This window comes from Leopardus geoffroyi, chromosome B4 (genome assembly GCF_018350155.1).
Source record: "Leopardus geoffroyi isolate Oge1 chromosome B4, O.geoffroyi_Oge1_pat1.0, whole genome shotgun sequence".
In the NCBI taxonomy this organism is placed as follows: Eukaryota; Metazoa; Chordata; class Mammalia; order Carnivora; family Felidae; genus Leopardus; species Leopardus geoffroyi.
Genome location: NC_059341.1, coordinates 138378567 through 138399337, shown reverse-complemented (window position 1 = coordinate 138399337; position 20771 = coordinate 138378567). Strand labels below are relative to the sequence as shown.

Genomic DNA, 20771 nt, shown 5'->3' with positions numbered 1-20771 from the left:
ACTCCAACAACAATATATGAAAGGGTATGTTTCCCTTCTGCCTCACCAAAGGCACGTGTTTTCAAAGTTTTGGATTTTTGCCAGTACGATAGAACTGGTAGTCAATACAGTTTTAATTTATATTTTTCTTATTATGACTGAGCTTAAGTATCTTTTCATATGTTTAGGCGCCTTTTATATTTTTCTCTGAATTGCCTTTTTATATCCTTTGCTCGTTTTTCTGGTGGGTTATTGTCTGAGAAATCTTGATAAAACATGTCTGAAAAATTCACTGCTATTCCTAAAATCCTCCAATGGTTTCACATCATCTTCAGCATAAAGTTTAATTTCTCTCTTATAAGCTCTGCTCCACTTATATAAAATTATTTGCCATTTTTTACTGAAATGGTACCATGCTCTCTTACTTCTCGGTACCTATGACCAAGCTGTTGTCTTTTCCTGGAATGGTATGTTTACCCCCTCCCCAAACTTCTTAATTACCCTTTAAAACTTAGCCCCGAATCATCTCCTGCTAAAGTCTACTCAGAGCCTCCAGTAGCTAGTGCTTCTCTTAAGTGTGTCTAGGTGTGTTAATTTTATTTTAGAACTTACTATAGTGGATTATAATTCTCTGCTTTTTGTTGGAAGAGTATATAGATTTTGGATTCAGACACCTCCAAAACATACAATTTGTTTGACTTTGAGTCTCTACTTTTTAATTTATGAAACACAAATTAAAACCTACTTCATAGAATTGTTGCAAAGACTGGATAACAGATGTAGGAGTACAGCTAGGAGACACCTGAAGTAACAAGGACTTGAATGGGCAGAAGGATGGGAAAGAAGGAGGAAATGGGAGGAGGATGTGCAGAATTGGAATGAAAAGGGACTTAGCATGTTAGTTAAGAAAGCAAATGAATGGAAATATTGAGGTTTGGAGACTGGAGAGTGATAGTGTAATTTTTATATCTTCGAGTGATGATGACCTAAAAGATAATTCTTCCAGAATTATCATTTTCCTTATGTTGATTTTGAGTTTTTACAGCAGAGGTCCCCTATCTGACCATTACCAAACTTGGTTTGTTTGTTTGTTTGTTCATTCATTCATTCTTTTCAGCAGATGAGTCTTAAGCTAACACTGGCTGGTCAGTAGGCTCTTAAAATGTTTCCTGACCATCCTATCTGAAGTTATGTCTCCCAGTTACCCTCTATTCCATCACCCAGTTTATTTCCTTACTTATGATACTTAACTCTAGTATGGAATTGTCTTTTTTTGTCTTTTGTCTCTCTTAATAGAACATAACCTTCATTAGGCTGGGAGGTTTTTTGTCTTCTTCTTTTGCTATATCCTTAATAGCTATTAACATAATAGCTATTCAAAAGATATTAATGGAATAAATTAATTTGGGTAAGCAAGTGTTTATTTTAGGCAGATTTTAAATAAGGATTGACCAAAACTGGTTTCTCTTTAATTCTGTTACAGTGAGATTTAATTCAACTCGATTAGTATTCACTTTGTCCTATCTGGCTTATAATAGCTTTCAGTCAACCCAAAAAGCCATGTTTCATACCCAATCATTAACTGAAACTTAGCTAAATAAATTTATAGCATTTTAACCACTTCTAATTCTTTTTAGAAAGATTACAAACTGGGGCGCCTGGCTGGTTCAGTTGGTAGAGCATGCGAGTCTTGATCTCAGGGTTGTGAGTTCAAGCCAAGATCGTAAACTTCTAAAACTAAGCCATATTTCCACTGGCTGGCAGTATTTTCTTTGTATTATCTTCCTCCTGTTCTGGCATTGGAAATTTAAGTTCCTTGCGGATATGGGGGAAGGAATGTGATTGATTGATTGATTGATTGATTGATAGGTAGATAGATACACATGGTAGTAGCAATGACACAGCACCTTGGAAATTGTCTTAGAGCAAACTGTGGGCTCATGATTGTATAACAATTTGGCCTTTGGGTCAGGAATGCCCAAGACTATACCCCCCTCCCCCCCTTCAGTGATTTGCTAGGAGGATTCACAGAACTCAGCGTGTAGTTGTACTCAGGATTGTTACGTGTTACAGCGAAAGGGAACAGAGCAAACTCTGCAAGAGGGAAGGCACGTGGGACAAACTGAAGAAACCAGGCACGAGGTTCTAAGAATCCTCCCCCAGTGGGGTCACACAGGACAGGCAACTCCTCCAGCAATATGTAGTGGCAATATACATGAAATGTTGTCTACCAAAGAACCTCAAGCAAAGACTCAGTGCCCAGGATTTTTATTGGGGAATGGTCAGCTAGGCACCCTCTGTCTAGCACAAACCAAAATCTACCAAAATTCCAGACTCCTAAAAAGAAAACAGGCGAGGTGTCCAGCATCAATCATGTCGTATAAACACTTTCGGCACAGTGAGACATTCTTATCAGAAAGTGGTGGAAACTCTCCCAAAATACAAATCCCCAGATGACAGCCAATCTTGTGAGCAGGCCTTTCAAAGGATTGCAGGCTCAGACCTGCTCTATAACTTTTCTGTACCGCCACCTCCTACAATCATAAGTATTCCGGCAACCTTATTCTAGTCCTTGGGATATCTTGGACATACTTAGCCATTTTTTAAAATAGGTGATAGTTAATCATAAAATGGAATGACTGAAATTCAGAGAGGTTAAATGAGTTGCCATAGTACAATATTTAATAATGAAAGAGAGTTGGGTTTAGATCCACTTGCTTAGATCCTTAAATTTAGGCCACTTAATACTCTGCCATAGCTGCATGGAAGAACGCAGTGATCTATGTAAAATTGGTCACATGCATTTTAAACATAGACAAGACAGTGCTACTTTTTAGACATGTGTATTGGCTATATTTCACTTCCATTGTTGGCTTCTTTGTCTCTGGGCAAGGTTTTTTATTGTTAACAAGGGATAACTTTTCTCTCTGTCTTTTTTTTCCCAGGAAAATCTAATGTAATGGATGCACTTAGTTTTGTAATGGGAGAGAAAACAGCTAATTTAAGAGTGAAAAATATTCAAGAACTCATTTACGGAGCACATATTGGAAAACCTGTCTCTTCTTTTGCGAGTGTAAAAATTGTGTACGTGGAGGAAAGTGGAGAGGAGAAAACATTTACAAGGATTATCCGAGGTATTTTTTTTGTAGATACTTGCTTATGAGTCCTTTGATTTTTCAAAAGTTAAGTCAGATGACCTGTTTTTTTATTTATTTGAAGGGTGTGATTTATTATTTCACTGGCATAGTAAACTAGAGATTTGGAGTTTTTTTTGTTTTCCTCTCTTGGATTGCAAATCTCAGAAGTAAATAATAGAACCTGTATGAGTCTCCACTAAGACTCTTTTTAAAGCAGACATATTTGTTCAAATTTCTCTACTGTCAAATAGCATTTTTCTACTGGTTATTAGGTTAAAATGATGGAGGTTCTTTACGTATGTTTAACTTTTTCTTAGTGATGAACTGAGTATATGTATATATACAGACATATATGTATACATATATATATATATATATATATATACACACACACACATACACATACATACTTACTAAAGTTTAGAGAAAGAGAGACCATGCATGCGTGTGTGAGCAGGGGAGGGGCAGAGAGAGAATCCCAACAGGCTCCACACTGTCAGCAAGGAGCCTGGCACAGGGCTCAGTCTTACAACTCATGAGATCATGACCTGAACCGAAACAAGAGTCACATGCTTAACCAACTGAGCTACCCAGATGCCCCTGTATTTTTGGTTTGTATAGAAAGTTTTTCTACCACTGAGTAGCAATTTGAGTGAAATATATGAATTTGTATTTTGTGATTTAAATTCTGTAATTCCTGTTTCCTGAAGAAGCAGAATATCTTTTCTATATGTTCAGAGTTTACAGAGCCTCCATAGTATAGGCATGTCTTGGTTTTGGTTTTTTGTTTTTGATATTTCATTCTGGTCCACTAGAACATGGACTTAATTTTCTAATGTATAAATACTATTTTATTAATAAATACTTGTATACCTATACCTTAATGTGTAATTTAAGTATTTTTACCACTTTATCACCTAGGTATCTTTATTCGTGAATTTTCTTTCTCACTTTTGGGTTTTTACTCAAAAGTCTCTGTTTCAGTAAGGATTCTCTAGCCTACTCTTTATTTACTAAATCGTCATAAATTTATTTTTCCCATCTTTATTGAGGTATAATTGACAGGTAAAAAACTGCATGTATTTAGGGGCACCTGGCTGGCACGGTTGGCGGAACACGTGACTTCTGAGCTTGAGGTTGTGGGTTTGAGCCCCAGGTTGGGCCTGGAGCTTACTTTGAAAGAAAAAATGTTAATTTCACAAAATTGCATGTATTTAAAACATGTATGTTTTAATATACACTGTGAAGTCAGTACCACAGTTGAGCTAATTAACATGTATCACCTTACATAGTTACCATTTTCTTTGCATGCAGGCACTATTGTTGTGTGTGTTTGTGGTGAGAATACTTAAGATCTACCCTCTTAGCAGATTTGAAGTTTATAATACAAATTGTTAACTGTAGTCACATTGCTATATGTTAGATCTCCAGAACTTAGCATCTTGCATAATGGAAACTTTGTAATACGTGACCAACATCTCCCCCCATTTTTTCTCCCCTTGGCCACTGGCATCCACCATTCTATTCTGTTTCTATGAGTTTGACTATTTTAGATTCCACATACAGGTGCATTCATGCAGTATTTCTGGGCTCTCTATTCTGTGCCATTGGTTTCTGTGTCTGTTTTTATGCCAGTGCCATACTGTTTGGATTACTGTGACTTTGTAGTATATGTTCAGACCAGAAGTGCAATGCCTCAGCTTTGTTTTTGCCCTTAGCCCATCTGTCTTAGTTTGTTTGGGCTGCTATAACAAAACACCACAGACTAGATAGCTTATAAATAATAAGAACTTATTTCTCACAGTTCTGAAGGCTGGGAGTCCAAGCTCAGGTTGCCAGTATGGTCAGATGAGGGGCTCTCTTCTGGGTTGAGTACAGCTCATTGTGTTCTCACATGGTGGAAGGAACTAGGGAGCTCTGTGGGGTCTCTTTTATAAGCCCACTAATCCCATTCATGAGGGCTCCACAGTCACAACTTAATCACCTCCCAAAGGCCCCACCTTCCAATACCATTAGGATTTCTACATATGAATTGGGGGGGGTGGGAGACATAAGCATTCATCCTGCAACACTATCCTGTTTAAAATTGTAATGTCTGTTCCCTGTCACAGAAACTTCCATATCCCCTTCCCAGCTCTCTTTTACTTCTTAGCACTTAACACTTTCTCACATCTTTATTGTACTTACATATCTCATTTTTGTCTGCACTGTGGGATATATAAGCTCCTTGAGATCCAGACTGTCCTCCGTTTTGTTCACTGCTATAGAATTCTCCTTGGCATAGAGCAGACATTCAATAATTGTTGACTGATTAAATGCGTTTATTAATAACACCTATGTTGTTACATAACTGGCCACTTCAATAAGAAAAATAATTTTACTAACCTTTGAATAGTTGTTACATGTCTGGTATTTATAGTTCCAATAACAGTTTTATTCTCTTAGGGGGATGCTCAGAATTTCATTTTGATGATAATCCAGTGAGTCGTTCTGCTTACATAGCCGAGTTGGAAAAGATAGGCGTAATGGTCAAAGCACGGAACTGTCTCGTTTTTCAGGTAAGGAGCTGTACTGGTTTAGTTGGCTCGTGATTTTGAAAATGCATCCACATACTTTATGTTGATGTGCTTTACCGTTTTTGAAAGGGAACTGTGGAGTCGATTTCATTGAAAAAACCCAAAGAAAGAACCCAGTTTTTTGAGGAAATCAGCACTTCAGGAGAGCTCATAGGAGAATATGAGGAAAAGAAAAGAAAGTTACTGAAAGCTGAAGAGGATGCACAGTTTAATTTTAATAAGAAAAAAAATGTGGCGGCAGAGCGCAAACAGGCAAAGTTAGAGAAAGAAGAGGTAAGGCGTCGTCAGGATGAAACCAGTAACTGTTGGATACCAAGTCTTTTGTCTGTCCACATTGCTAGGTATTGGCTTTGCGTTACTAAAAAGATTTTTTTTTTTTTTATAATGTAAGACAAATAAGGCCCACTATTCATTAAAAATAAGCTTTTTGACGTAGTCTCTACTGTTTTGTTTCCTAAATAGGCATTGCTACCTGAAGTAAAAAATGTCTGATTTTCCCAACTAAAAATAAGCTTGAGGGGTGTATATCTTACATGGCATAGGCTTTCAACTTTTGGATCTTGTCCCTTTACACTGTTATAAATCATTGAGGTCCCCAAAGAGTTTCTGACCGATATTTATTGTGTTTGAAATTAAAACTGAGAAATTTAAGAAATATATTATAATGATCAATGTAAAAACAGCAATAAGAAACATTACACATTAATATAAATAACATACTTTTATGAAAAATAATAGCATTTTGTAAAACTAACCAGAAGGGTGACATTGTTTTACATATTTATAATCTCCTTAATATATGGCTTAAAGGAAGACAGGTGAATGCTCCTATCTCCTTCTGTATTAAATCTTATTTATGTTAAGGCCTAGCAGCTTTACCCACCATTGGCTTTTGCACCATCAGTGTAAATGTCAACACAATGAAAAAGGCAAATGAAGTCTTACTATTATTATGGAAAGAGTTTTGACTTCAGGGGCTCCCTAAAAGGGTATTGGGAACCTCTAGGAGGCCATAGGCATGCTTTGCATATGCTGTTCTGTGGTATTTCTTGGTGCCCTTTACAATGCCTAATAGAGTACCTCATTTATGGTTGATAGTTCTTTGCGTTTAGAGTGATCTTTGTCTGCGTACCTGGGTGGCTCAGTCAGTTAAGCATCCAATTTTGGCTCAGGTCATGATCTCGTGGTTCATGGGTTTGAGCCCCATGTTGGGCTCTGTGCTGACAGCTTGGAGCCTCCTTCGGATTCTGTGTCTCCCTCTCTTTCTGCCCCTCCCCTGCTCACACTCTGTGCGTGTGTGTCTGTCTCCCTCAAAAATAAACATTAAAAAAAATTTAGATATTTGTCAAATGCAAATCAGACTCTGTTCTCTTTTTTTTTTTTTTTTTTAATTTTTTTTCCCAACGTTTATTTATTTTTGGGACAGAGAGAGACAGAGCATGAACGGGGGAGGGGCAGAGAAAGAGGGAGACACAGAATCGGAAACAGGCTCCAGGCTCTGAGCCATCAGCCCAGAGCCTGACGCGGGGCTCGAACTCACAGACCGCGAGATCGTGACCTGGCTGAAGTCGGACGCTTAACTGACTGCGCCACCCAGGCGCCCCTGTTCTCTTCTTTTAATTTTTAAATGTTTATTTTTGAGAGAGAGCTAGCAAGCGTGAGTGGGGGAGGGAGAGAGAGAATCCCAAGCAGGCTCCTCGCTGTCAGTGCAGAGCCCAAAGTGGGTCTCGGACCCACGAACCATGAGATCATGACCTGAGCCAAAACCAAGAGTTGGATGCTCAATGGACTGAGCCACCAAGACGCCCCAAATTTTGTCTTTCTCTTGCACAAAACCTCCATCAGTGCAGTGCTTCCCACTAGTGTGCCTGTCCAGCCTACTGACCTAGACCATCTCCCACCTCTCAAGCTTTGGTTTCCTCTACTCTCCCACCACACTGGCCTTTACTATTTATTGAACATACTGTCCTCACTTCTAGCTTGAAGCTTTTGCTATTTCCTCTGCTTAGATAGCTGTATGCCTGATTTTTTTCATGGCCAATACTCTCTCATTCAAGGTTTCGTTGCCATTTTCTCAGGTAGGCATTTGCTATCCACACCACCAATCTAAATTGGCCTTCCCCTCCCTGGTACGGTTGTATTACCCTATTGTTTCTTTTGTAACATCTATTGCTGCATGAAAGTATCTTGTTTATTATTTGTTTGCTTGTTTAATCTCTAATCCCCCCCCCCCCCATTAGAACAACTAGATTATAAGATTGTAAGAGCAGGGACTTTTTCTGTCTTCTTCCTTCCTATATTCCCGGCAGCAAAGGCCTGGCACATAGTAGGCAGTCAATAATATTTGAAGAAATAAAAGTGTTGTGTTTCTCACTGTGATGTTTATTTCTTCATATTTTTACGTGTGCGTATGTGTCCTTGGGTTTGTTAGTGGTAAGGGGTGGTATTGGTGAGAGTCAGACTATGTTTTTCATAATATACTGAAACAGCTTTCAGAAAGTAGAGTTGCAGAACATTAAACATTATGAGGACAGTTAGAATCGTTGGAATTCCTATTTGTTACGGTGTCATGGCAGATGGCTTTTTACCTATTACTTGGAATACGTCATTGATTAGGAGCTTTTCTCTCAAGGCAGCCCATTCCTTTATTCCTTTATTAAGAGTACAAATGGTAAAGAAATTCTTCCATTGCCCATATACTTTAGAATTTTAATATTCCTGTTCTATTAATAGAAAAATTATATCTTATAGCAGGAATTTTACCTGGAATTCTTGGATTTAATGTTGCTAGGGACCCTATAAGTCATTCAACTTTCTTCAGTTTACAAATGAGGAAACTGATAGCAGAAATGTTAATGGTGAGGCACCTGGGTGGCTCAGTTGGTTAAGTGTCCAGCTCTTGATTTTGGCTCAGGTCATGATCTCACAGTTTGTGAGATTGAGCCCTACATTGGGCTAAGTGCTGACAGTGCGGCACCTTCTTGGGATTCTCTCTCTCTCTCTCTCTCTCTCTCTCTCACCCTCTCCTCCTCTCTCTCTCTCTGCCCCTCCCACGTGTGTGTGCGGGCTCTCAAAATAAATAACTAGAAACTTTAAAAAAAAGAAACGTTAATGGACTTGCCATACTCTGAGGTCCAAGGTCCAAACAGAAATGCGATGAGGACCCAGGTTAGCAGGTGCCACCTCATTGTTCTTACCACCATATCACTGAGTATATGAGAATAAAATCTGGTTTACTGGTTTGTTGTGTATGTGTACCCAGAAACCTCCAAATAATGCTACTTTTGACAAGAATTAACTTCATAAATTTGATAACTTGTGAATGATACTTAAATAATTTGATTCCTTAGAGATCATTTGTTGGTACTCTCGCTGAGTTTATGAAAGGTCAACTTCAGTATATTCCCTTTTAACTGTTACTGAATTGTACTGTTTTATAGGCAGAACGTTACCAGAGTCTCCTTGAAGAACTGAAAATAAACAAAGTACAGTTACAGCTTTTCAAACTATATCATAATGAAAGGAAAATTCATTTTCTGAACACTGAGTTAGAGCGTGTGAACAGGAATTTGAGTGTCACAAAAGAGTCTCTTTCTGATCATGAAAACATAGTTAAAGCCAAGAAAAAGGAACATGGAATGCTAACTAGAAAACTACAACAAACAGAAAAAGAGTTAAAGTGAGTTTTGACACATAGTGATTAACAGTTGGGTTTTATGTACATTGATAAAAAATAAAAATATAAGTGACATTTTGAAAGTTGATTTTTTAGATAAACTTTTTACTTTGGAATACTTTTAGATATACAGAAAAATTACAAAATAGTAAGAGTTCCCATATTCCCCACATTCAGTTTCTCCTACTTAATAACATTATTAATATGGTACATGTGTCAGAATTAGTGAGCCAGTGTTCATGCACTACTGTTAACTGAAGTCCATGGTTGACTAATATTTTCTCTCTTTTCCCCAGTGTCTTTTGTCTCTGGTCCGGGACACTATGTTACATTTGTTATCCTGTTTTTGTGGGCTCCTCTTGGCTGTGACAGTTTCTCAGCCTTTCCTTGTTTTTGATGACCTAGATAATTTTGAGCCATATTGGTCAGGTTTTTTTGTAGAATGTCTCTTAATTTGGATTTGCCCGATAGTTTCTCATCATTAGTCAAGGTTTATGAATTTTGAAGGGGAAGGCCGCAGGGGGTAAAATGTCCTTCTCATCACATCGGGAATATCTACATATAATATGTTATATGACCTAGCATTTGTCTAATACATCATAATATGAGTTGCCATCATTGTTGATGTTGACCTTCTCTTGCCTGTCCCTAACCTCCATGGCAATAGCGAGCAACCTGGCTTCCATGGTCAGCCGGTCATTTTCAGTTCTAGTAATCATCTGTGGCGGTACTGCTGATGTTAACCCATACCCTCATGGGGAGCAACTTTGGCAATGAGAGTACAGTGCCTGTGCACAGGTCCTCTTGCTTTTAGTTTTTTTTTTTTTTTTTTTTTAATTTTTTTTTTTTCAACGTTTATTTATTTTTGGGACAGAGAGAGACAGAGCATGAACGGGGGAGGGGCAGAGAGAGAGGGAGACACAGAATCGGAAACAGGCTCCAGGCTCTGAGCCATCAGCCCAGAGCCTGACGCGGGGCTCGAACTCACGGACCGCGAGATCGTGACCTGGCTGAAGTCGGACGCTTAACCGACTGCGCCACCCAGGCGCCCCTAGTTTTATAGACTTGACCCATTTTCAGAGTTACTTAGGTTAGCACCTTTCCTCCCAATCCCCTTCAGGAAGGTGATTTCATACATTGGTAATACAATAGATTCTTTGGTCACATTTTGTATTCCATCTGGATCCCTTAGCCTCCCAAGTGATTTTTTTAATGTGTATACATTACATTAAGGTTCACTTTTGGTGCCATGAAGTTCTATAGGTTTTCACCAATGTACGATGTCCTATATCCACCATTATGGTATCATACAGAGTGGTTTACCACTCAAAAAATTTCCCTGTGCTCCACCTGTTCAGTACCTCCCCCCCCGCCCCCAACCTCTGGAAATCACTGATCTGCTTATAGTCTCTGAAAGTCAATTTTTAAAGTTTATTTTTAAATGTATGACTTGATCAAAAGAACTTCCTTCCCTTATATGGTATAGATTTAATTTACTTTAAAGCAAACTTTATTTTCTTTTTAGATCTCTTGAAGCACTTTTAAATCAGAAAAGGCCTCAATACATTAAAGCCAAAGAAAATACTTCTCACCACCTCAAGAAATTAGATGTGGCTAAGAAATCAATAAAGGACAGTGAAAAACAATGTTCTAAACAGGAAGATGATATAAAGGCCCTGGAGACAGAGCTGGTTGATTTAGATGGTGCATGGAGAAGTTTTGAGAAGCAGGTTGAGGAAGAAATCTTATACAAAAGGCGAGACATTGAACTAGAAGCCAGTCAGGTGAACAAGTCAACATACAAGAAAACTTTCTATTATTTCAGCTTCTTAGAAATAACTTAAAGGATGTCCTCTCTGATATTTTAAGAGATTGACCTCAGACAATCCTCATCTCAGTGATGGGGATTGAAATTTTTCAGCCTATATGCAGAATGTATCTTTAGGGTATTTTTATTTTATAAGATTCGATGGCATTATAACCTTTATGAGTTCATTGAAGTCATAGAAAATACTTCCACAAGACCACATGGTATCATTTTGTAATAAAATTAGGTAATTGATATTCTTACGTTTTTGAGGTAATCATTTTTTCCTTACGGATATTATAAAAACTTAAAAATCAGACATACGTGGCTTTGAAGAAACATGACCACTTAATTGGCAGGAGGGAAGTTGACTGTTTGAGGTGGTTTAAATGTGCTGGTGAATTAATATGCAATTTGGTATGTAAGATTTAATTAGAACAAATGGGAAAAAAATAATTATGACAGATTGGTAGTAGCGCTCCCATAATTTTTAATTCAGAGTTTTCAAACATTCTCTCAACTGACTTTTTATCATTTATCTTTCATTAATGTTATGATAATTTTACATCATAAAATATATACCAAAATACCTATATAAATAAAATATTTGATTTTATCTGAACTCCTTGCATGTGGACTGTTAATGAGTTTAATCCCCTTCTTGTTTTATTTTTTAATCCCCTTTCTCTTTAAGTTTTTCTTGCAGAGACTTTGTAGAGTTGGTTTCGAATCCTTATCTGTCTCTCTATCTAGGCGGTTTTAAATAAGAAGAGGTTCATTTTACGTTCACATTATCTTACCTGGAAAAGATAACCAATTATGATCTGATTTATTTAAAACTGATAAGATTATCTTCTAGTCAAAGGATACCACATAAAAATTTCCTCTCGTGTTTCTTCTGTGAGTTAGTAATATTTTAATACTCCATATACAGCTGGATCGTTATAAAGAACTTAAGGAACAAGTAAGAAAGAAAGTGGCTATAATGACCCAACAACTGGAAAAGCTGCAGTGGGAACAGAAGGCTGACAAAGAAAGACTGGCATTCGAGAAGAGGAGGCATGGAGAAGTTCAGGTACCTCTGTTTGTGCAGTCATGACGGGGAGTTAGCATCAATGAAATGGTATTCTCTTTTTATGTCAGCTTTTCAGTATATTCATGGATTTACATTAGGCATAAGCAATTAATTTAAAAATTCTGGGTTCCTTGTTTTGCCACTTAGTGTCCTTTAGGTGCTCCTTCATCGTGGTCTAAGCTAGAAACAGAAAGCACCTTCTTTCCTGTCATCAGTGTTTTCTACACACCTATGTGGTGATGGGCATGAGCACATCACACAATTTGTTTTCCTTCATGTGTTTTAGTTCAGTGAGATGAGGAGGAGGATAAATAAAGAGAAAGAACAGACAAGTATCTTAACAGAGGTGAATGCAAGGCCCTGTGGAAACATCAAGGACACAGCCCAGGAGGAGCCTGGGAGCTCACTGCACTGCATGGGAAGTGACCATCAAGGCCGCATGATAGTGCTCTGCCCTCCAGTTAGGCAGACCTGGCTTCCAGCCAGTCTCCTCCTGTCACGGGTCTGTGTAGTCTTGAGAAGTAACCAAATTATTTAACTTGTCTGGGCTGGGCTTTGATTTCTTCATTTGTGCAAGAGGGACCAATGAGTCTACCTCATAGAGACGGGAAGGTTGAATAAGATGAAAGTGTGTGACAATATACGAAGTGTCTGGTCTTTTCCTCTATGCCTCATGACCTCGTTTTCCAAAGAGTGAGAATTGGACTCCAAAATTATTATGGCAATTCGACAGATCACAAATCGTGATATTTTATACAGTCGGTGGGCCATCCTAAAAATATGACCATTTCTGATAAGAATTGTAAAGGGTAAATGGTTCTGAATTATATATACATTTGACTTATGAGTAAATATTTGGAATTTAGAGGAAAACGTTGATTGATTACTTTGCCAGGCACGTTGCATTCGTTGGCTCCTGTACATCTCACAATAATAACAAAGAGTAGGTATTTACTCTAGGGTACAGATGAGGAAACTGAGGATTGGGATTTCAAAATGAAATATGTCTGTGGAAATGGGTCTGACGTTTTCCAGAGATAACAGCAATAATATTATAGTGTAGTGTTTCTTTGTACATACCACGTATATAGCATTTTATAGCACTGCTCTGAACCCGATTTATTTATTTAATATTCAGACAAATTTATGAAGTAGATACTAGTATTATTATGTTCTCATCCTGGATTTTCCTCTTTTCTAAGTTTTCTGCCTTGGTGACTTATATTCCCATAGATTTGAATATCATCCGCTGATGACTCCCCAATTCGTATCTCTTCCTCACAACCTCATATATCCAGCTGCTTTGTCAGCACCTCCTTTGTGGATGTTGAATAGATCTCTCAAACTTCATCCAAGCCGAGCTTCTGATCTTCACCCCCACATGCTTCCCACACGTAATCTTTCCCATTTTAGGTGATGAAATTCACTCTTACTGGTTGCTCCAACCAGAAAACTTGGGTTCCATCTTTGACTCCTTTAGGGAATTGTGCCGGCTCCACTTTGTACGTGTACCAAGTCTCGTATCGCTTCTCCACTGCCCTGCTGGTCCCGATCACCGTCTTCTTGTTTGTTTGTTTGTTTGTTTGTTTGTTTGTACCACTCTGATAGCCTGCCAGGTTTTCCTGTTTCCGCTGTCGTCTCCTCTACAACGGCCTTAGCACAGCAGCCAAAGAAATGGTTTTAATGTCTAAGTCACATCGTGATGCTTGCTCTTTTGTACTTCCTCCAATAGCTCGCCATCACACACAAAGTCAGGGTCCTCGAGTGCCCTCCATAGGGCTACCTGGTCGCTCGCCCCTCCCCCTCCACTTTACCTTTCAAACTCCGCTTTATCTGTTCTCCCTCTTACTCCCTGTGATCTGGCTGTACTGGCCTCCTGGAACATGCTGGACATATTGCTGCCTTCAGGCCTTTGCACCCGTTATTCCTCTGCTAGGAACGAGCTTGCCCTACATTGCTTCATTTGCCACTCCCTCACTTCCTGCAAGTCTTTGCTCAGATGTTGCTTTCTCATTGAAGCCTACCCTGACCTCCCTATCTAAAATTATAGTACCCACCACACTTCTGCTGGCCTTGCCCCAGCTCTGCTCTCCCAAAGTGTTTCTCTCCTAACACATGATTTAATTTCCATACACTATTTGTCTGCCTTCCCCCTCTAGAAAGTTAACTCCACAAAAGCGGGGAGATGTTTGTCTGTTTTGTTCACTGATACGACCCAAGTGTCTAGAATAGTTCCTTATCCAGAAGGGATAATCAGCAAATATTCGATGGACCAGTTTCACGGATGAAGGAATCAAGGCGCAACATGGTTAACTTGACTAAACGAGTAAGTGGAGGAACTGGGATTTGGTTCCAGGCGCTTGGTCTCCACAGCCAGTCTTCTTCACCATACACTGCACTGCCTCTCACGTCAGGCATGTTGTGAATTGGCAGGTGAAAAGACGACCGAGAATGAAAGGCAAACTATGTGATAATCGTGAGTGGAAGAGAGAGCGTTTTGTGGAAGGAGAAAAACAGATGCAGTACCAAAGCAGTAACTACTTTAAAACACTCGTATCATTTGCATCACGTTATGAAATTGTACACTGATTTCAGTAAATACTCTTTGTACATTTTTGCCTTTGTACATGCTAGTTTTGGGAAAACCTCCTCATCTTTACATATTAAATTCTGTAGTTACTCACACTGCAAAGCCTTCTCGGGCCCACTTTTTCTTCCCACCAAAAACCTGAAAATAGCTTATTCCTCATCTAATTACTCATTGGGCTTAATCTGCATCTAAGGGCTTTTATCAGATTGAATAAGAAGTACCAGTTCTACTAGACTGGAAGCTTTTAAAGGCAGCGTTTGTAACAGTGTTCCTTGTAAACCATGTACTTAGATGTCAGTAAGTGGTGGTTGAATTGCAGTTGTCTTTTTTTTTTTTTTTTTTTAATTTTTTTTTCAACGTTTATTTATTTTTGGGACAGAGAGAGACAGAGCATGAATGGGGGAGGGTCAGAGAGAGAGGGAGACACAGAATCGGAAACAGGCTCCAGGCTCTGAGCCATCAGCCCGGAGCCTGACGCGGGGCTCGAACTCACGGACCTCGAGATCGTGACCTGAGCCGAGGTCGGACGCTTAACCGACTGCGCCACCCAGGCGCCCCTTTTTAATGTTTATTTTATGTGACAGAGAGCACACATGCATACACGTGAGTGGGAGAGGGGAAGGCAGGGAGAGAATCCCAAGCAGCCTCCGTGCTGTCAGCACAGAGCCTGACACGGTGCTTGATCTCACGAGCCGTGAGATCATGACCCGAAGTGAAATCGAGTGTCAGGCGCCCTGTGGCTGTCTTTTGAATACAAACACATCGGTAGTAGAAGAAGAACATGTCAGGTTGGAGACAGACGGAGACATCTGTACCCAGACTCAGTTTCCCACAGGACAGGAGGAGCTTTAACTTCCCACAGATCCTGAGATCACAAGGTTCTGGGCGGTGTTTGCTTCTCCCAGACAACTGCGTGATCAGCATCTCAGATCCAGAAGACCTGGTTCCGAAACTGTCTGATTATCCTCTGTTGTGTGTCGAGCAGAACACCCAGGCCTTAACCACTTCTCCATGGGAAGACCCTGGCCTTTTCCATTTTCTTCATTAAAGCCCATTCTTTAAACTAAGCCATATCTGAAGTTTGTTCTGAGCTCTTGGCATAACAGATGGTGACCTTGGTAAGTATTGACCACAAAGGAGCCCAGCTGGCGTGATACAAGCCCTGGGAGTGGCCAGAGCAAAGGCAGAGGCAGGTGTTTCCAGTTGACTTAATTTGGTATGCCTCGTTCATCTTGTTTTTGCTTCTTTGAATGGAATTCCTTTTTGTTGTTGAAAGTTTTATTTTTTTAATGTGTATTTTTGAGAGAGAGAGACACAAACTATGAGCAGGAGAGGGGCAGAGAGAGAGAGGGAGACACAGAATCGGAAGCAAGCTCCAGGCTCTGAGCTGTCAGCACAGAGCCTGACGCAGCGCTCGAACCCATGAACTGTGGGATCATGACCTGAGCCAAAGTCGGACGCTTAACTGACTGAGCCACCCAGGCGCCCCTCTTTGAATGGAATTCTTAAGTTTGTGATAATAGAATTTCAGTATGACGACTCTAATTGTGAAATGTGTGAGTTCTAGAGAAAAGGAACTATGTCTTGCTTATTTTTATAACTCCGGCACCTAGCACAGTAGATGTTTATTCAGTGAGTTTGTATTACAAATGAGTAAAATGACATAATTATCTTCATAGAACATATTTTTCCTTTTCCAGATGAAAATTTTGTCATTGCATCTGCTGTTATATACTGAAAAGGAATTGTTTTTACTTTGGTACGCTCCTGGTTTTAGATCACTTAGTAATGGAGTAAGAAAGGTTAATCTGGCTGTAGTGCACGGGGTGAATACGGGAAAGGTTAGATGTGAAACCTTGAAGGCTAGTACAGCACTTGTATTTAGTGATACAGTGAATGGAGCAAGACTTTTGCAAAGTCCTAGTCTCACAAGCCCATGGTTGCCTTCCAGGTGCCTATGCTGTTTGTAACACCAAGTAGCTGTCCTAGAATTACTGTCTACTTGTGTGTCTCCCACCAGCCCTCAGTCCTTGAGAGCAGAGACTCTATCCTGTTCATTATTATATCTCTAGTTCCCAGTACATGGCAGCCAGGGAATAAATATTTATTGAATGAATTAGTTTGAGGGACAGATAAGAAATGTGTGGATATTTGAAGATCAACCCTTAGAGTTTGGAGTTGCCAAATATCTAGTGAATGGTGGAGCCAGGATTTGAACCTTGACCCTTACAAACTCAAAGCTCTATGCTTTACTGCCTTTTCAGAGTTAAACCTTGCTCTTAATAGGTGTTTTCATATGGTTATATTTGATATATTTCAAGTTTAGAACATCTTACAATTCTCTAGTAACTTCTAGGAGGATAGTGAAAAATAACTTTATTTGGAGTTGCTGTAATTGATTTTAAGTTTTCTTCCTGTTTTAGGAAAATCTAAAACAAATAAAAGAGCAGATAGAAGATCATAAAAAACGAATAGAGAAGTTGGAAGAATATACAAAAACATGCATGTGGGTACAGGGGAAATTCTTGTGGCTTCCTTATGTCTCAAGGGTCTGGTATATTTGGTGTATATCTGTGAAATGAAAGCTTCCACTGTATCATAATGTTCTCACTCCTGCAGTTTTTTTCTTTTTTAAAAAAATGTTTATTTGTTTTGAGGGGGGAAGGGGCAGAGAGAGAAGGAGAGAGAGAGAATCCCAAGCAGGCTCCATACTCAGCATGGAGCCCAATGTGGGGCTCGATCCCATGACTGCAAGATCACGACCTGAACTGAAATCAAGAGTTGGACATTTAACCAACTGAGCCATCCAGGGGCCCCTCACTCCTCCATTTTTTTCATTTCATTGTAGATAATTAAAAATTAGACTTAACCACATAAGTAAATACACTATTTAAGTTTTAAAATATAAACTTTCAAGTGATGAAACTTGAAATGTTGGTATTGATGTTTTATAATAAGTTATGTCACGATAGCTGGCATGACCTGATTATCCTCCCACTAAGATTTTTGTTTTTCATTGGCATTTACTTATTATTAAGCCCACAACGACTCCTCTGATTATAGTGATCTATCCTTACTTTCACTTTCTCAGTCTTCAGAAATATGTATCTTCTGAATCAACAAAGAATGATCAAAATCTCTTTGCCCATGTCCGGTGCTAAGCTTATTTTATTGTCGTTTTCATCATTTAAAATTGATAAGCACTATCCCATTCCCCTACAGTGCCAGACCACAGTATGTTGTATCTTGCAATTAATTTTTTTTTCTTTTTGCTAGTAACTTATTGTTATTATTATGTAGGGATTGCTTGAAAGAGAAAAAACAGCAAGAGGAAACCCTAGTGGTTGAAATTGAAAACACAAAATCAAGAATGTCTGAAGTTAATGAAGAATTGAACCTTATTAGAAGTGAATTGCAGAATGCTGGAATTGATTACCATGAGGGAAAACGTCAGCAGAAGAGAGCAGAAGTTCTAGAACACCTTAAAAGACTTTACCCAGATTCTGTGGTAATTAGAAGTGAATAGTTAATTGAAACAAAAGGGCTAAGCTTTCTTATTTGGGATTTTAAAAGTTACCATTATTAGGAAGCAGAATTACTTCAGAAGTCTTTTAGTTTTGTGTTTGATTATTTGTATTTAAAATATAATAGTAGATAATTGTGACAAAATTTAACTTCCAACAGTGTCTAAAGATAAGTAATTATCTGAGAGAAACCTGGACATTAACAGTATGACCCAGAAAGTCTGAGTTACGACCACTATCCCCATAGGTCACAACACGTCGCCTCAAGCCTTATGTTCTTCTTGGTTTTGTTTTGTTTTGTTTTGTTTTTAATATTTTCAGTGAACCTCAATGGCATACTTTTGAAATAATGATGTTTTATTCTCTAAATCTGTGTATCCACTTCTGCTGATACATTTCATTAGCTGCAGGACAGCTGCGGTTGTTGGGGCATCAGCTTCACAGAATGACTTCCTCTGCTGTCGGGGTTGTGGTGTCTCACTCTCTTGTCATTAACACCGGGGGACACCGTGCAGTCCTTCTCTTAGGAGGGCCTGTTCTTAGCTTTTGGCCCTGGCAACCTCTTGAACTGTTTTGAAACTGGTCTTGACTTCTAGGTTGTGATGGGGGAGGAATAAGGCTGGGTCACACAATCCTTCCCCCCAGTACCAAACAGAATGACGAAACTAGTTTTAAAAAGTAGTTTAACAACCGAAAAAGGAACGGGGCTATTACATGTAATGCCGTAAACTTCAGAAAATGGTGATAGTCCATGATTTAAAAAAAAAAAAGAAAAAAAATTGAACATTTCTTGTTCTTAACTCTGCAGAAGGAAAACTGACAAATTCCTGAGAATTCTCACCTAGTATCCCTTAATCTAGCAACAAGTAAACACAAGTATATACGTGTGTGTGTGTGTGTGTGTGTGTGTGTGTATTATATATATTTGTTTCCTTCTGATTCAAAACTAGCGGCTCAGGAAACATAAACCTCTGATGTTCTTAGATGGAAGTAAAGGCCAATTCAAAACCCTCTACCCAAAATGGAATTTTCCCTCCTCCCCCGAGGCAGAGGAACCTTGGTATTGGATATTAATTAAAAACTCAGAAGAAAGAGCATAGCTCAAGTATTCAGACAAAAGATCTACACAGCCTCAACTCCGCTGTCACTTGCCCCTATCCTCCACGCCATTAGGTGATAGAAAACAGACCAGAAAATACTGGGGAGATAAAACAGAAAATACCTAATTTAGTCCACCACCTGGTGCTCTCAGTTGTAGGTGAGGCAATCAGGACAGTTATCCACCACAGCAACTTAAAGGTCTGAACAGAGCTGCCCACGTAAGCAAGTTGAAAAGAGTCAATACAACAGCTGTAGGTACATGCAATAATAAAAAGAAAGAGTAATTTAAAAAGCATTTAGAATGGGGCGCCTGGGTGGCTCAGTTGGTTAAGCGTCCAACTTTGGCTCAGGTCGTGATCTCACAGTTCGTGGGTTCAAGCCCCATGTCGGCCTCTGTGCTGATATCTTGGAGCTGGACCCTGCTGCAGATTCTGTGTCTCCCTCTCTCTCTGCCCCTCCCCTGTTCACGCTCTGTCTCTGAAAAAAAATTTTTAAATAAAATGTTTAAAAGCATTTAGGAGTCAAAGAGGCTAGTCTGGAAGAAGGTTACTGAACAAAATCCCCCTTAAGTATGGTGTGCTATGGATAATTTAATAAGAGCTTGAATTCATAAAACCAGATTCACATCTGAGCTAAAACAAAATAAAAAGTAAAACATAGAGCCAAGAAAACAAATCAAGAACAAATATTATTGCTGAACTAATAAGTAAATTGCAAGTAGCGAGGAATGGGTTATGTAGCTGAAAGTCAAATGACTGACCTGGAAGTAAGGTTTGAGTTAATCACAGGTTGAGTGGAGAAGAAAAATACAAACAGCAAGATAATGAATATTAAAGACAACGATGCCCTATCATAAAGAAATTGGTATTCCTGAAATAGAACCTATTAAATGAAGAAAGAGTAGAAAGATGTAAAATTGAATCTTCAGATATTCTAGGGAGCAGTGATGATACGGGACGGTTGATATGCTGACACTTTCTAGTAGAGTTTTTGATTTTCAGTCTAATTACTTCTTGGCCATTCATCAGATCTCATATAACACTTCTTCATAGGAAGACTTCCCTGGCTTCTCCAGTCAGCCTGGTCCCTGTTACATGCGCTCAGAATACTTTGTGTTATCACAGTGTATATTATTCCTCTATTTTGTGCATGCTTATAATTATCATTTGTATCTTCTCTACTGGACTGAAAGCCTTGTAAGGTCACTTGTTCAGTGATGGTCACACAATTTCTAGCTCAGTAAACTGCATGTAGCAGGCACCTCATAGATCCTTATTTAATACTCAGAGAGTGGATGAGTTACCAT

The 20771-nt window shown here is 39.0% G+C and overlaps 1 protein-coding gene across 9 annotated transcripts in view; it reads left to right on the top strand.

The window, feature by feature from the left end:
- Positions 1–20771, top strand: part of SMC1B (structural maintenance of chromosomes 1B) — an 87268-nt gene that overhangs the window by 21217 nt on the left and 45280 nt on the right. For 5 of the 9 annotated variants that reach the window (XM_045466531.1, XM_045466533.1, XM_045466529.1 and 2 more), the window contains exons 2-9: positions 2925–3113; positions 5562–5674; positions 5762–5965; positions 9133–9371; positions 10894–11152; positions 12110–12250; positions 17264–17346; positions 18141–18348. In XM_045466531.1, the coding sequence (XP_045322487.1) occupies positions 2939–3113; positions 5562–5674; positions 5762–5965; positions 9133–9371; positions 10894–11152; positions 12110–12250; positions 17264–17346; positions 18141–18348 (1422 nt within the window). In that variant the 5' untranslated portion in view covers positions 2925–2938. The remainder of the gene's footprint in view (positions 1–2924; positions 3114–5561; positions 5675–5761; positions 5966–9132; positions 9372–10893; positions 11153–12109; positions 12251–17263; positions 17347–18140; positions 18349–20771) is intronic. The other 4 variants (XM_045466535.1, XM_045466534.1, XM_045466536.1 and 1 more) reach the window with 3 other exon arrangements.